Below are 17980 nucleotides of genomic sequence, written 5' to 3' on the forward strand. Positions count from 1 at the left end.
TGGGCTTTTCTAAGATTGATTTACAGACACCAGCGGGGAGTCCCATGTTCTTACACAGCCAGAAAGCCCTTCCTGCATTGTAGGGTCGCTTAAAGAGGCTCCGTCACCACATTATAAGTGCCCCGTCTCCTACATAATCTGATCGGCGCTGTAATGTAGATAACAGCAGTGGTTTTTATTTAGAAAAACAATCTATTTTCACCAAGTTCTGACCTATTTTAGCTTTATGCTAATGACACTCTTAATAGACAACTGGGCGTGTTTTTACTTTTTTACCAAGTGGGCGTTGTACAGAGAAGTGTATGACGCTGACCAATCTGTGACCAATTAGCGTCATACACTTCTCTCCGTTCATGTATTCATCACATAGTGATCCTGCGTTGTTACTTATTCAGACATTAACGTTACTGAAGTATCTTGACAGTAAATAGACATCCCCTCCAGCCAGGACGCAATGTCTATTCACAATCCCGACACTTCGGTAACGTTTGTGTGGGACTTACAGCACAGCAGGAGTAATCTCGCGAGACCACGCTGTAAATGACAGCACATAGTGAACAACGCAGGATCACTATGTGCAGAGTAAATGAATGGAGAGAAGTGTATGACGCTGATTGGTCACTGATTGGTCAGCGTCATACACTCCTCTGTACACTTGGCCAAAAAGTAAAACACGCCTAGTTGTCTATTAAGAAACTCATTAGCATAAAGCTAATATAGGTCATAACTCAGTCAAAAATGATCGTTTTTCTAAATAAAAAAACACTGCTGTAATCTACATTACAGCGCCGATTACATCATGTACAAGATAGGCCACTTATAATGTGGTGACAGAGACGCTTTAAGCGATGGGCCCGCTCGTTCTCCCTGACGATTTTCCCATTGTCACTTCTGGCGGCAGAGAGGCGGTCACCTGTATAACTGGAGGTACCCTTTAAAACAGGTGTATTGTATGTCCATATTTATTCGATATTTTCAAGGGTAAGACGTCCATATGACCTTTTAGGACACACAAACCCTTTAACGCAGCCTGAAAAACTACACAACCCCTGCGTTTACACCACGTAAAGCCGAACGTCCTTGTAGGTAGAATATTTTTGCGACAACATAATTTTTTAGTCGTCGTCTTGCAATCGTTGACCCCAAGTTCCTTGAATCTTTACCGTTCTGGAGCTCGCTTTATAATGTTGGCCGGAGCTAACCTGTTAATAGCAGCCAGGATGCTGCTGATCACGAATAGTGATGTAATATCACTATGGTTACCATTTCTTGAGTTTTTCATGGGGAAAATGTAATATATGCAGTAAACCTGAGCACTGATCATTCATGATATTGACTTGTGTTCCGAATAGGATTGCACGATGCATCAAAATATCTATACTATTTTGACACCGTGCCCCCTCAATCTATTCAATACCGTTAATGTATTGCGATACCAAGCTGTGCGGCCACACAGCTTAGTGTTGTAACACGTGAATGTTGTCAGAGCGGGGATGCGCGAGTGTAATACAGCCGTTGTCCCGCTCCTGACAAGTGTGCGTGCGCGGTCAGCATGAGGTGATACGGCTAGCACTGCATCGGCACTGAAGATAGAACACTCACTGCAAAACACCCCCATGTTCTGTCTTCAGTGACGGCAGCGCTCATTAGTTCAGCGGCGGCCCTCATGCTGACCGCACGCACACTTGTTGTCAGGAGCGGGGCAATGGCTGTATTACACTTCATCTAACGGCGGAGATCCGAGAAACTCTGGTCGCCACCGCTATTCCCTTGAATGCTGCAATCAAAGCTGACTGCAGCAGTCAAGGGGAAAATGAGAAGGGAGGTGCCCCTTTGGATCACGTCACAGGGAATCAATGTGATGCGATCAAGCGACATACCATATATGGGCAGACAGCCCAGGGTCCATTGAAAGACCCCAGGGTTGTCTGACTATATTTCCAGTTAGGGCGTACTTGGGTATGTCCTAACAACTGCCTGAGTACTATCAGTATATAGATAAATGCCAGTACATTATAGTTTAAAAGAAAAAAAAAAAAAAAAAAATATATATATATATATATATATATATATATATATTGTTAAATAAAAAATAACTTAAAAATACACACATCTTTTACAATACACATTAAAATGAAAGTCTCAATACATAAAATAGCGTCATTTATGATGTGTACACTGTAAAAAAAAAACTGCTTTCGTTCACTTAATATGAGGCACGAGGTGTTATGAATTTTAAACCTCCGTGTGCCTCACATTAATAGTAACTAACCTCATCATGTACCTCACACATTAACCCAATGTTGTTAATTATAATTGTGAGAAACATTATGGGGTTAATAACTATTAATGTGCAGCACCCGGAGGTTCAAAATTAATCGTACCACGTGCCTCACATCAGAAAATGGAAGAACTTTTTTTTGTAAATATTATTGCTGGCAAAGTATCGTTTTGGTATCGAGTATCGGTATCGCAGTCCAAATTCTGGTATCGTGACAACCGTCGTTCCGAATCTGATATTTATCCTATAATCCAACTGTTCCTTCCGTTTTGTGTGTCCAGTGCCGGTTTTATAGAAAATGTGGCCCCGGGCAACAAGCAAAGTTGGGCACCCTTCATTTGTTTTAGGCTGGTTTTCTCATAATTTAAAAAACCTGCATATATAAAATACTGCCATTCGATGCCCAAATAAAACAGCCATACGGTGTCTGATTTAGGCAATGCATGGCGTTATTCATACAGTCATACACGTCACCTAATACCGCCAAATAGATCAGCGCAGCAGCCAGAGAGCACTGTGCGGATATCAGTATAGTAAAGAAAACAAGGCCCGACCCCGTGTATCTTATTAGTGCAGTCTATGGGTTGTATATTGATGTCCGTAGTAATGATGTAGAAATGCTCCCAAGCAGTAACGTACGTTTTGTGTAGTCTTACTACAAGTTCCGCACCGTAACCCTGGGAGGGCCTGACGGTTGTCACTTCACTTCTTGTACTAGAGAAATGGCACCAAGATGATGCACACCTTTTAATCGTTTTTTTAAATGTCGCCCTTTGCCGCGAAGGTCCCTGATATAAAGGGGCCCTACCGATCCTTTTTTCAGATCTGATGGGATGATCTCCCTGCACTAGGATTTCTATTCAGTGGTGATTTCAACGGGTTCGGAGCGGAGATTCTGCGTGTTTGGGTCTTAGCCCCGTGTGCCCCTGAAGACGCTACTTGTTAGCGAAACATGTCGGGGGGGCTGTTAATGTTTTAGACACTGCCGTTGATCGGACTTACTGCTACCTACTATTTGTTAAACAATTTAACTGGTTAGGGACGACACATCTCTATGTTACACATATACATGCCTGTTCAATCAGGTTACATACTTGTATGTCCGATCTAGGTTGGTGATAATTTTAATCATAATTGTGGTTAGTCCAGCTATACGTAGCTATTAAAGAGTATTATTCTCCTTGTCATTGGTAGTTGGGAAATTGGGTTTGGCTGTTGCAGGCAGCTCCTTTTGTGTATATATGTATTGTGCCCGCCAGCTACCAGGGGTCACATCCTTGTTTGTTTTATAGACATGAAGGGGGAACATAAGTTCCACACTAAAATAAGCAAGTTGCGTTTTGTTGTGGTTTATGCAGCGTCTACACAGCAGAAGCGCTGTAAAAACCCCTGTAAAACCGCAGGTACACATATAGTTTGCTATAATTAATGCTAAAGCCGCAGCATTTCCGCAGCAATACGTGCAGTAAAAAAATGCACTATTTGCGGATTTCTGTGATTTTGAGATTCCGCTGCAGACTTTCTGTTGCAGAAAATACCGTATACTGCCTGTGGGAACGTACCCGATATAACTTTTTATCCCTTTTTTAGATAGTTTTCTACTGGCTTTTTGTTGGTTCTTAGTGAGTGCATGGATGTGAGAGCTGCCCGGTGGGTGTCCCGGATGGTTGCCAAGCAATAATTGATGCCATTAAGCTGGCTAATCTCAAGTATTGTGTGGCCGAAAAGTATGCGTAAGGTACCTGATGTGAGGGTTAACCCTTGTACTGTGAGAGGGTGATCATATTTGATCTCTCTCCTTTTCCAGTGTCTCTTACATTTACTTATGTAAATTATTGAGTGTGTTTTGTATCGTGGGAGTGACGTCGTCTTAACGTGCCCAAGGGTTTGTGACATTCATGCAGTTACTAGTTTCTGGGACTGTACTGCTGAGTTTACGTATTTGCCTATGTGTAGCAATTACCTGTTAACTTTTTCTGGTTGAGTTGCTTGTAGCTATGGATGTACATACAGGGGGTGCAGAGGTAGTACTCGAACTTTGGGCCTGGTGCCTGAGGGGGGCCCAGTGGTCTCTGTGCCACATAAAAATGACACATGGTAGATGGAGGGGCATGTTACAGATTTTGCATTTGGATCAAGGAACTTCAAGTTACTCCTCTACTTGTAGCTTATAATCATTCTGCCCTTGCCTTAAAGGGTAACTAAACTTTAAAAAAAACTTTTGACATGTCAGAAGTGTTGACCGGTGGGAGTCCGAGCACGGAGAGCCCCACCGATCGCTAAAACGAAGCGGCAGAAGAGCTCGGGTGAGCGCTGTGCTGCTTAGTTTCTGATCGGCATTCCTCAGAAAACTGAGCGAGCGGTGGACGGGCCCGTGGACTTTCTATTGAGCCCATAGACCGCTCCGAGGAAAGCCAATCAGAAACTAAGCAGGACAGCGCTCACCCGAGCTCTTCTGATACTCAGTTTTAGCGATCGGTGGGAGTCTCGGTGCTCGGAGCATTACACTTTAATGAAAATCTGTTCTCCATGCTCTGACTTCTAGGTGACTGGTAGGCGAATGCTTATTCCCAGCAGTCCACGTGAACATCAGATTATGCAGTGGAAAGCACGGGGGAAGGACAGAACTGCAGCCATATCGCTAGGATATGCCATCATTTACTAATGGAGGGGGTCCAATCTCTAGAGCCCCCACTGTTCAGTAGTGACTAGTAAAGAACAATGACCCCCGTCCGATTATTGCTCTGCACAGTGCCGCTTAATACCTGGTATGTGAATAGGGTTGAGTTGTAGCTTAGTGTTAACCAGGCGCAGCATTGTGCAGAGAAAATAAAAAACTAAGGAGCGACTACTTTACTATCGCTGATGTCCCCTTATTCTAGGCATCTGTGATTGCCAAAAGTTAGACCCCCCCCCCCCCCAATCAATAAGTAATGACCTCCTAGTAATGGAAAAACCCTCTTAAAGGTGTTTTACTAGCAGGGACATTTATGCCATATCTACAGGATATGCCATAAATGTCGGATAGATGCGGGTCCCACCTCTGGGAAACGCACCTAACTCTAGAACGGTGCCCCCAAAACCCTGTTCTACCTCTCTGTGCTCCGCGTGTGATTCCCGACCATGAAGAAGAAAAGTTTCCGTAAGTCCCGTAGACTTACGGAAAGTCCCATAGGAGTAAATGATAGTTATGGAAACAGCGTAGCTCAACGAGCAACGCTGTTTTCTTCTTCATGGTTGGGAATCACACGCGTCAGTCGGAGCACAGAGAGGTAGAAGAGGTTATAGGGGGTCCTGTTCTAGAGTTAGGTGGGACCCGCATCTATCTGACATTTATGCCGTAACCTGTGGATATGCTATAAATGTCCCTGATGGGAAAACCCCTTTAGAGTGGAACTTTCCCTTAAAGGCTATGTAAACCTTTAAAATTTGTTTCCTGTATACAGAGCAGCTGAATCCGGTTTCCGTCAGGTCAGTGGCACTGACGGGTTCAGTGTCAGCGTGTCTCTGACACACAGGATAGAGACCTTACCAATCACATCTAAGTTCATAACTTAGATGTGATATATTACAGGTGGACCCTGCGTGTCAGAGACTCAGGACCCGCTGACACTGAACCTGTCATTCCCGTTGACCTGACGGATTCAGGTTTCAGCACTAGTTACAGCTGCTCTGTATACAGGATACAAAGCAGCTGTATCGTAAAAAGTAAAAATTATTTTTAATAAAAAGTATTTAGAAAGTTGCACCAATCACACTGGTAGATATTCTTATAATGAAAAAAAACCTATTTCAAAGGTGAACATAGCCTTTAAGGTGTAATACCCCTAGGAGAAGCCCCAGTTATATAGCTGAAAGCTACATTTAGTAGAATCAACATATAGTTCTCCATGTTTATGCTCCGATGTGTAAAAAATACAGATATTTTGTCTGGGGAATATAATTTGATGTCTCCTTTCGCTGGGCGTGCTGTCTAAGCAATCATTCCTGTGCCATTAGTACACAGCGTTCCCTGTATTGGGCCATTTACTCTGAATATTTTCACACCCGCCTAAACCATCCAGCACCGTGGAAGGAATTTTACAGCAAAGGCCAAAATAACATTCATTTTACCTGCAAAGGAGTTTTAATTATCCAATGTCCATACAATGTAGCTGTGCCAGTAAGGCTGCCCGTGCCCGTAGCGGCTGTGTGGTAGTAGTGAGCCACGAGGAAAAACTGCACATGGATTTTTGATGAGGTTTTACTGCTGCGTGGCTTGTACAGATGAAGCTTATTGAAACCATTTGCTTCACCTGTACAGCCTATTTGGCCAAAAACTGCATTGTAAAACCTTGTCACATGGCACAGTATTGCTGCACGGTCCCTACGTGTACGTGTACGTTTAAAGTGGCAAGATGAGTTAGAATAGTTTATTGGTGGGATTTTAGATTTTTTTTATTTTTTTTTGGTTTACAAAAATCCATGTTCACATACCCTATTAGGCAACTCGGCGTTAATCGAGAGTGGTTGCCCGGGACCCACGAGAGCAGAGAGAGGCTACCAAGAGCGTCTGTCCCTTTGGAGGAACCAGAACATCTATGCATTACACAAACAGCCCATTAATGTAAATAAGCACTGTGCAATACATCATTTCCCCTGTGGTGGCACTGCAGGGAAATTAAACACTTACTGCAAGGTACCTCCCCAGATTACAGATGATTGCTGGGGAGGTACCTGGGCAGTGGGACATCCTGGGATCAGCTTATCATCAAGAAGTCCTTCTAACAGAAATCTATCTACATACACGCACACATACAGAGGTCGTACTCAATATTTTCCTGTCTCTTTACAAATAAATTACATTGCCGCAAATACTCCTCCTTGACTGAAACTACCTTGACTGAAATGTATTACTCTGCTGATAAATATTTAGTGCGACCTCTGGTGATATAGATATTTTATCATGCTAATAGTTGTGTGCAGTGAACTCCTACTGTGGTAACAAGACGTGATCTGTTCCACCCACATTGAGATGCTCAGCATGATAAACATTGGGAACCAAGAGCAGTGGCCAGCATAAAATACTACTGTATATGTTTTTTTTGTTTCAGATGTATAGTTGTCCTTCTTTGTCTTTATACTATACTCATATCCATGACCCAATGATTTATAAAAACCTTCGCCAGAACCTAGACCTATTGTTTTTTTTTCAGAATAAGACCCCCAGGTTTATATGTTACCATTACACCGTATAACTACGGGTCTTTTCACATTGCACACTGCTTTCACAGCGAATGTTGGAGGTATACGTCAGGACCATTTCCTGACTGAAGCCTCCAACATATGCCACGGTTTAGACGAAAAGCTTTCCCGGCACATACACGAATGTCCCCTGTGAACACATTATGAATAAAGCTTAAGAGGTTTGTCCGATTTCAGCTAGCTACTGAAATGCTTCACCTGATTGTCAATGGGTCACTGAATCCCGCATCCCCCCACTAAAATGCAGCATATAAAAAATAAACACATCTTGAAGGGATTTCCACGAAATGACTTTTATTCACTAGATTTTCAGTGGTCTGGTTGGTGGTGGTTCAAGTGCTGGGGACCCCACAATCCCGGGCCTGAGGCTGTTGCTATCTGGTAAGTGCCCCTTTGGTCACTCTCCTATATAATCTTTAGGAGCACAGAAAACCCCCTTTAAATCCAGTGGCCATCTTTACCAAAATCTGCCCTCTGCTGAATGACACGATTCCATCTTCACAAGGTTCTGGATGTCGAGAGCGTCAGCCATTGACAGCAAGGTTGTTACTAGGAAACCTCACGTCTTATTTAGATGCTGTCTGGCAGGCACGGACGGCACTGCTAAAATGATTCAAGAAGAGGTGAGGACGACGATCAACTGTATAACTACAATGGAAAGCTCTGGTTTTCCCTGAAGTTTTCCAGTTTTTTACGTTGTTTATTTTTGGTGAAAAGCAAATTGATTGGGGCATCCGTGGCAGAAAATGTAGTGGTGGCATCTGTGAAAGGCAAATGTATTGAGGGCCTCTCTGAAAGGCAAATTTATTGGGGGCATCTCTGAAAGGCAAATGTATTGGGGGCATCAGTGTCCGGCAATATATTAGGTGTGACCTCGGAGACCGGCAATGTATTGGGTGGGGCATTAGTGGCAGGTAATGTATTGGGTGGGGCATTAGTGAAAGGCAATAGTTTTGGTGGGGCATTAGTGGCAAAGAATGTAGTGGGGGTATCCGTGATCGGCAATGTATTGTGTGGGGCGTAAGTGGCAGGCAATGTATTGGGTGGGGCATCGATGACCGACAATATATTGGGTGGGCATCATAAACTAGCAATGTTTTAGGTGGGGGCATCAATGGCAACCAATACATGCCCCAACCAATACATTTCCTGTCACTTATTCCCTACCCAGTACATTGCCACCCACTCATGCCTCACCCAATACATTGGCTGTGATTGGGAGCATCAGTGACGGGAAATGTATTGAGGGCATCTGTTTCATTCAATGTATTGGGGGCATTAGTGACAGGCAATGTATTTATGGCAGTGACAGGCAGTGTATTGGGGGCATTAGTGATAGGCAATGCATTGGGGTCATTAGTGACAGGCAATGTATTGGGGTCATTAGTGACAGGCAATGTATTGGGGGCATTAGTGACAGGCAATGTATTGGGGGCATTAGTGACAGGCAATGCATTGGGGTCATTAGTGACAGGCAATGCATTGGGGTCATTAGTGACAGGCAATGTATTGGGGTCATTAGTGACAGGCAATGTATTGGGGGCATTAGTGACAGGCAATGTATTGGGGGCATTAGTGACAGGCAATGTATTGGGGGCATTAGTGACAGGCAATGTATTGGGGGCATTAGTGACAGGCAATGTATTGGGGGCATTAGTGACAGGCAATGTATTGGGGGCATTAGTGACAGGCAATGTATTGGGGGCATTAGTGACAGGCAATGTATTGGGGGCATTAGTGACAGGCAATGTATTGGGGGCATTAGTGACAGGCAATGTATTGGGGGCATTAGTGACAGGCAATGTATTGGGGGCATTAGTGACAGGCAATGTATTGGGGGCATTAGTGACAGGCAATGTATTGGGGGCATCAGTGACAAGCAATGTATTGGGGACATTAGGCACGTGAGAAGCTATCTGTGACAGACTCACACTGGGGTAACCACTCACTTTTCCTAGTTGTAGAAAAAAAAAAAAAGGGCGGAAATCTAGCGACAACCAGTAATTGTACTCCCTTAGCGATATAGATGGCAGACCTGGATTAATGTACCCTTTATAAGTGCCAGTCAGGAGACACTGGTAAACTCTACTACATTTCACAACAAGCACTTCCTACAAGAGGGGGTAAATATTGTAGGAAGTATGACTATAAGGTGTGCCTGCGTTTCACAGTGGGGGATGGGTGGTGATGGGAAACAAAGGACTATTTTATTAATACTATAATCTCCATCATCCTCCGATATTACATCCTTGTCACATATGCAAATATCGGAGTAGCTGTGTGCCGCTACAGGAGACACTGTCACATCAGCACAGGGCATTGCCGTCTGTTTCTTGGATCAGGCTGAATAGCTTGTATAGATGCCTGGGTGAGAGATTCAGTGCAGGGACCAGATTATTCCCACCCGCCCTCATCTGAGCTCACCGCATAGTGGAAATTTCCAGTGTCTTTGTGATACGAGCTGCTGCAGCGCCGAGACCTGGTCTCATAAAATAAGGATTTGCAGTTTAGCACAGGAGGCAGGGACGGCGCTCGCAGCTTTATTTCTTACCATTTCTATACAATTTATAAAGGTTCTTGTACAGACCATTTATTATAATACAATTTTTATATTTATACATCTTAGATGAGGGATCGCTCTGGTGTTTTATGCATTAGTTATGCCTCCCGTCCACCATAGGACAATGTATAAAAAAAATAGGCGGAAAACAAGGTAGCCAATAATAATTGCGCCAAAGAAAATAGATTATGTGGCATGCACCAACTTTATTACAGTTTTGAAAAGGGCCTAAGTCATAAAATTTTCCAAATTTATTTAGGATGGGTGGTATTTTGGGGATAAATTACGGGTGTACGTGTACCATCAGTAATAAGATGGTAGAAGGTAGAGAAAGAACATGCTTAGAAAGTTGCGCCAAATGTATGACGTCACAACTTGATCAATTTGGCACAATTTTTTGCCTTTTTATCCAACTCTTAAAGGCATACCGCCTATAACACTAAATCTCTCTGTATTTCTTGCCGTTGCCGCAAGGAGGAACGCTTACGAAGGTGGTAAGATGTTTAGAATTGGGGCTTTTGGGTGAATTGCATCACCGTTTTAAATTGGGACCTGAAGAAAGTGTCTGTTGTGGGGCCTATTGTGTTTGATGCGCAGGTAGGACGAAAGTCTAAGGCTCACATTTATCACATCGTTTACTCCAAGGATACGTCGTTTTAGTCAAATTGATTGTTTAAAGCCTGAGAATGGCGCAAATATTGATGCAAATCTACACTTGCTCATTGCAGGTGTAGATTTTCTTTTCTGCCTTTCGGACAGTACAAAATGTGCCAAATTTATTAAGAGGCGTGTGCCTTTTAATAAATTTGGCGCCAATCTCTTCAACTGTCTCCTTTTCTAACACTGGCATAAGATAGACCAGTCTTAGTAAATGTTGCCCTAAGTGTCTTCTCTGGCATTATAGGAAACCCTCTCCACCTATAATGTGATATCGGAGATTGGGTGCTGATTCATATTTTTTATAGCTATATAGCAGTTAAATAACGAAATTCTGTCTGCCCACAGCCGCCACTAGGGGGAGCTTACTGCATACTGTTTATACATTGACCTCCATAATAAAACCGTATACAGTAAGCTCCCCCTAGTGCTGGCTGCAGGCAGCTAGAATTTTATGTGGGTAAATTTTTGTTTCCCAAAGAGGCCATTTTCAAGTGCGTAATAAATTTGGGATTATTATTGAGGGTTTTCTAGCAGAAATTGTTGTCCTGGATTAGACTGGCTAGTTCAAAACTTACCCACATAAATGTCAATCTTCTGTTTTTATACTTGCAGGTACTTTCTGGTTGACTTCTATTCTCCAACCAACATTATTCCCAGTGTGCTGGACCATTTATCACGTGACATTGATGTGATCAGACCAACTATTCTGAAACACGAGGAGGAGAATCCACCAGAGAAACCATGTCCCGGAATTCTTCCTCCCACCGATCTTGAGTCCAAATTCAGCCGCAGGAAGAAATGAGGCGTCTTCGGCAGTGAACTTGTGGCAGCTTGCTGTTGTATAAACCCTGTATATTTTTTTTTCCTATGTCTGAAAGAATAAATAAAATATTGTTCATTTTCAATAATTTGCTATTCGATTTCACAGATTTTTAACTCCCGCACTTTGTCCTATTTATGGTAGATGTTGTGTGTGTATTTATGACGTCATTTAAGTGTGAACCCGCTGTATCTGATCTCCATGATCTTCATTTTTAATATCGTATTTTGCACCGGCATATGTAACCTAGGGTCAACCTATTTCGGCTGCTCTGGGGCACCTGGAGAAAGACTAGCGCTGGTTGTCCTATTCCCTTTCCTATTAGGTGGCGAGAACCTGTGCAGGACGCCCCGCCCCAGAGGAACTTCATTGGTACCATAAAGCAATTTGGGGAAATGGGCCCAAGGGGCATGGAGAGGTAAACAAATGACAAGGCCTTCTGTCCTGGGTGATAAAAACCTAACACTGTTGGGGGTGCCTTTTGAACTTTGCTATGGGGCCCCTCTCTACTATGAATGCCAATGGTATCCAGCATATAATCTTAAAGGAGAAATCATCCTCTCACTTTATTCCCTCATTGTGTGGGGTGTGTAATCTACGCTCTGGCACGTCTTTTTTTGTGGTCGTCTTTCTAGCTTTTTTTGATAGTTTTTTGTTGGCAAAATCCACAATGGCCAGATGTTTGCTAGAAATCAATAGGGAAATATTGAACGCACTACAAACAGTGTGATTCTTTTGGTGTATTTTTTACATTTGCGTTTTTTGGGTCAGTGGTGTTTTTTTAATCGCAGCATAGTGTTGATTTGGCGTTTTTTTTCAGGCAGGCCGTTTTTCTCCCATAGACCTCCATAGTTTCTAGTTTTTTTTGCTTGATTCAAAAAAGTATGTGTCAATGTGTGTTGCGTCTGTTCATGGCGTTGTTTTTTTTTTAGAATAAATCATGTTTTGCAAAGCGAAAACTTTGTGTTTTAAATCACATGCTTTGCAGTGGGAAAAACACCACCCCAAAAAAACGCAAGTACTAAAATACACAATTTAAAAAAAATCAAAAGTAATTAAAAGCTCATGTACATTGAAAAAAAAAAAAAGTTTCCCTTTTATACATGCGTTTGTTTTTTTTTTAAGCAACGGTACAATGATTCCGCTGCATGGATTGACACAAAATCTGCATCGCAGGTCAACATATGAACGTTTTCTCAGTGTATTTTTCGGTAGCGTGTGGATGAGATTTGTTTAAAATGAATCCACGTTTCCGCTACTGTAATACACCGCAGATTTTCCGCAATAAAGTCTGTTGGTGAAAATCAAAACCTAATCCGCCCCATATGCAGAGTCTCTAAAATTGTCAGGATACTGTAACACATCACTCCTGCGGTGGCGCTGCAGGGGTTCCCTCACAGATTATAGCTGATCGTTGGGGATCCTAAAAGTGGAATCTTTCTAACAAGAAGCAACAAAAAAAAGTCAAGATGAACGCTCCGGTTCTGGGGACCAGGGACAATCACCCGTTGTGTGGAAAGGTGGAAATGCTGGTGGTACATATGAATAAGCATCATCAGTCTTTATAATGAGTGACCCCTCTGGATCTCCACAAAGGCATGGAGATTTGGCAGTGTCCCTTGCTTGTGGATTTGTTTGTTGCTAGGCAGAGGCCCAAAACTATTTGAGTCCTACCTAGCAAACCGCACTGGCCAGATTTATTTATTTAGGTGTCTGCAATAAATAATTATAAAGTTTTTCACTAGAGGTTTTTTGTACTTTTTGGTTAGTCTCTAGTTTTTGTGGTACGCTTTGGTGCTTCAAATAGAAAAAATTAGCAATTAAGACAGAACATCAGCTGTACAGTCTCACTCGAACCAGAGTTTGGGGGTGCTGTTCGCCTGTGAAAAGGAGATGTGGGTAGTGCCTGGTAGCAAAGTTATTAAAACTGTAGGATGATGTATTGGATATTAAAAGGTAGTTCAATTTTTTTGTTAGAAGGGTCCCCCAAAAAGATAAGCAGATCACTGTGTCCTGCTGTTTGGATCCCCAGCAATCAGCAGTGATTGTAGAGAAATCCATTAGTAAGTGTCCAATTCCCAACAGCGCCGCCACAGGAGAAAAGAAGCATTGCAACGTTCTCCTTTAAATCAACGGGCTGTCCGTGTAATATGCTGGGGCCTCCAGAGCGAGAGACACTTTATAGCTGCTCTCGGGTCTGGCTGATTGATAGAGCATCTGAATAATAATAGTCTATTAATTTAGAATTCCCTAAAAGGGTAAAGCAACAGTGGGGCGGATTTACTTTTCAAAATGTGCCAGTTTTTTGGTGCTAATGCCATGCAACACATTTATTAACGCTTTTAGACTCTCATTTATTAACGCTAAACAAGTGGGTATAGCCTAGCTGTAAAGGGGTGTGAGACCCAAAATGGGTGTGGCTTAACATCAGTTGCTGTGCACCAAAATTGCACCAAAGGTTTGGCTGAAAAAAGTGGCACGAGCTAAGCCAACAAGGGGTGCTATGAGAGAGAACAGTTTCTAATCTGTCTAGCTGGATCCGCCAAGTTTATCAAACCGCATGCACTACTATGATAAATTTTGATGTGTGAACAGATGCAGTATAACATTTGTTATTCTCTTAAATCCCTGCTCAGTCTGTGCTTAAGTCAAGTGGGCGGTCCCAATCATTGAGTGGGTACCGCACACTAGACTCTTAAGCCATGAATGATCAAAATTTGACATCCATAAATTATAAGTTAATAGTTTTGCCCAAAATTGTGTATCAATCTGCTCAGCTCTATAACATGTTGCCTGCAGATTGTGCAGCATATTCAATGTGACGGGTTCCCTTTAAGATTTTTCTTTTCTAAATACATAACACCATTATATCCAGATCAATCTGACAAAATCATCAGTGGCTGAATGCCTGTCTAAGACCTCTTCTGTACCAGGACTACTACTGCATAGGAAATTTTAGGACACTGGTATAAGCAGATGATCCACATGAGTAGTTTACCGTTAACCCCTCAAATATAGAATTTTGGTTCGACAATTTACGCAGCAATGACAAAGTAGTCGCTGGGGGCTATGTGTGGTAATATACTTCCCTTTGCAATGTATTATTGATGAGCAGATGAAAGACAGCCATGAACACCTCAGAGACACAACTCTGACCCACACAATTCAATTATTGCCAACGGCACCAGCTATAATCCACCACCATGATAAGCTCTCCGGCTTCTAAAGCTGGAAACCTGTCACTACTTAATATTCGTGACCCAGTATGCCCCGACTACTAAAAACTAAGAAATGGTAATACTTATAACTCCGCAGCACCGGACATTCTTGGGTGGCCCATCTAAGTGTCAAACCCTCACAGGCGTGCAATTTGAAAGGTTAATGTTTGCAGTCTGCTCCTATGTCCCTTATTGAAACACGTTCTGCCTATGCAATGAATATACAAGGCCTTTTGGCTAAGATCAACTGTAGTATCTGTTCTGATGAGTGATTAGTAATCGTCCTTGCCGGTAAGTTGGACCAATGGGAGGGATGACACAACGCTGCTGAGCGGGGCAGAGAACCACACAGTGGTGTGCCCTGGTGTATGCATTTGATTTAAAGATGCCATTTGTAGGTGACCGGGCAGCAGCCGCATCGTAGCCATGGGTCAGGTAGTTTGAAAGCCCGCGGGTGTTAAGAGCCCCAGGAATGGTGACTTTGGGGTGCCTGAACTCACTGGGGGTCCCGCTGAGTGATGGCACGTTTGCACGCTCTTCTCTTTCACGCTGTTTGAGCACACACCTGTATTTGCCTGGCCTTCTGGCTAGGCAATGAGGATTTTTTTTTTTTTTAAATATCTGACATGTTAAGGTTGCATCACGGCGCACACTCACTCTATTTATAGATGTTTTTTTTCATCGTGTGTTTATCACAGGATTTTGGGATGCGGTACCCTTTTGGGACCCGCCTTAGGTCTAGGGAGAAGAGTTGTGTGTCCGTACTGGTTCCCTCTTCCCCTGCAACATGACCTCCCTTCTTCTGAGGAGGGGAGGTGCTAACCATATGCCGACTCCTAGGTGGTCGCTGGGGTGGTAGCCCAGGCGGAAGCCTTGGAGTATTGTTGGGTCTCCATGAGCTTCGGCAAGGCGGGACCATCTGTCCTCGATCCTCTTAGGGATTTCTGGCTCGGAAGGTTGGGGAATGGTTATGTGGGGCTTCTCTCCTTTAGGAGTAGAGCTGCAATAGACCGCATCTTTTGTGCACTTTGTGTGGCAGCCCTGCAATTTTTTTGCACTTTGGGTGATAGAGCGCCCACCTCGGGCTTAAATATATATATATATATATATATATATAAAAATGGGGGGGGTTTAGAACATTGTATAGATCCAAATCACCAACCACATCAATGTCTATGTCCTAACTGCGCTGACTAATGCGTATATACATTATGTACACATTGATGTGGATGCGGAGTTGGCAGATGCTCTGATGCCATACAAACCTAGAAAAAAAAACTACACCTTTTGAAATGGTAACTCCATACAAATCCATAAATAGCTACTTGGACTCTGGTTTCATATTTGAGAAAGAGATCCTTTCATTTAGGACATTTGAGATGTTCTAATAAAAAGACCCACTAAATGACCTTTTAATCCTTTGGTCACGGGGGCTAATCATTTTTTGTTCGTTGTATGTAAATAATTGTTTCTTAGCCAATCAGAAGAGCCCGGATAGCTCAATATTGCTACTAGACCCAACTAATTTATTACAGATCCCCTTTCATGAACAATTACTGCGTATAAGGAGTAAAAATAAGGAAACCCTGATGGTGAGCAGAATGTGCGCTTACTGTCCGGTCAGTCGGTACATTGTAACACCTCTGCTGGGCAGTAGCCAGTGTGCTCGATCCAGCTCAGAGTCTTTTCTGTTTTTCCTCTGAACATTCCTTTCGTAATTCTTTTAGCTTAAAAATAATCTTAAGGCTCCTTAAATTTACAGTATTGCACTTAAAGCAATAGAAATATTTAAGATTATGTAGCCTTCAAGATTCCCTCCTGTGAGATCTTCATGGTGGTAACTATGATGGTGCCCCTTGCAACAAAGTAGTTATACTAAAGCCGTCATCTACTTTGGACAATCCCCTGACAAGAAGCTGACCCGTATCCCGCTGCTGACCCATGCCATGGTAATTCTCTGTAATCTGTGGGTAAGTCTGGCAACAGGTGTTGAATTTCCCTGCAGCACCCCCACAGGGGAAATGTAGCATTACATAGCCCACTGATTACAATGAGAACTATCTGTAGAATACCTTTACCTGGGTGTTCCTGTGGATCTGATGGACAAAAGAGGAGCAGTATTGTTGCCCATGATTCATGCACTAAGCAGCAATGTCTTATATAAATATCTATCTGTATACAATGATCATTTTTATAACGGTCTGATCAATGCAGATTAACGGTAAACAATGGCCTTTCCCAGTCTGAAATAGCAGATAACATGAATAGAAAACGGCAAAAAGTTTGTAAAATGTAAAACATCTTAGTCAATGAAGACTCTACCACGTAGAATCTCCTTTGCACCAGAATTTTCTTCTGTGTAAGTCTTCAGATGGTGTTTCGTGATTTTGATCATTGGTACTCGCCATCTTGCTCTTTCTTTTTGACCGTTAACTTTTGATGGCATAATTGTCTTTCCAATGAGCTGGAAATAATTTATCCAAATTGTAATAATGCTTGAACAGGTTGTCCCCTGGCACCCCCAGTGATCATCGGGAATCTGTGTGGAAACCTGGAAGTGTTCGATTTCCCTGGAGTGCCACCACAGGAACCATCTCTTTTCTATTGCATATCGGGCTATCTCATATATATCTAAGATCTGTTTTTCTATCTATCTAATATGATAGATAGAGTCCACCGTCCAGCAGCACCAGTCAAAATATGGATGGGTGCGCGCCCCAGGAGCTCGATCACAGCTCCAAATTTCCTATAGTCGTCCAAGAATAGGCAGCACTCCAAGTAACAGTGAAAAAATTGCGTTTTTATTAGCCCTTGTGCAACGTTTCGGCTCTACATATGGAGCCTTTTTCAAGAAAAGAAAAAAAGGCTCCATATGTAGAGCCGAAACGTTGCACAAGGGCTAATAAAAACGCAATTTTTTCACTGTTACTTGGAGTGCTGCCTATTCTTGGACGATAATATGATAGATAGAGATGTATCAGTCTATGTTTATCTATCTCATCTATTTATTATCTGTCTCCTATCTATCTATCTGTCCTCTATCTCCATCTATCGCATATCTATCTATCTATCTATCGCATATCTATCTATCTATCTATCTATCTATCTATCTATCTATCTATCTATCTATCTATCTATCTATCTATCTATCTATCTATCTATCTATCTATCTATCTCCATCTATCGCATATCGATCT

General features: G+C 42.6%; 1 protein-coding gene across 1 annotated transcript in view; it reads left to right on the top strand.

Moving 5' to 3' along the window:
• The window catches only part of MRPS6 (mitochondrial ribosomal protein S6), a 61260-nt gene extending 49607 nt beyond the window's left edge, over window positions 1-11653 (top strand). Inside the window, exon 3 of the mRNA XM_075850983.1 lies at window positions 11358-11653. Coding sequence (XP_075707098.1) covers window positions 11358-11547 — 190 coding nt within the window. The 3' untranslated portion in view covers window positions 11548-11653. The remainder of the gene's footprint in view (window positions 1-11357) is intronic.
• Window positions 11654-17980: the final 6327 nt, after the last annotated feature.

The sequence above is a fragment of the Rhinoderma darwinii genome, chromosome 2 (genome assembly GCF_050947455.1).
Source record: "Rhinoderma darwinii isolate aRhiDar2 chromosome 2, aRhiDar2.hap1, whole genome shotgun sequence".
In the NCBI taxonomy this organism is placed as follows: Eukaryota; Metazoa; Chordata; class Amphibia; order Anura; family Rhinodermatidae; genus Rhinoderma; species Rhinoderma darwinii.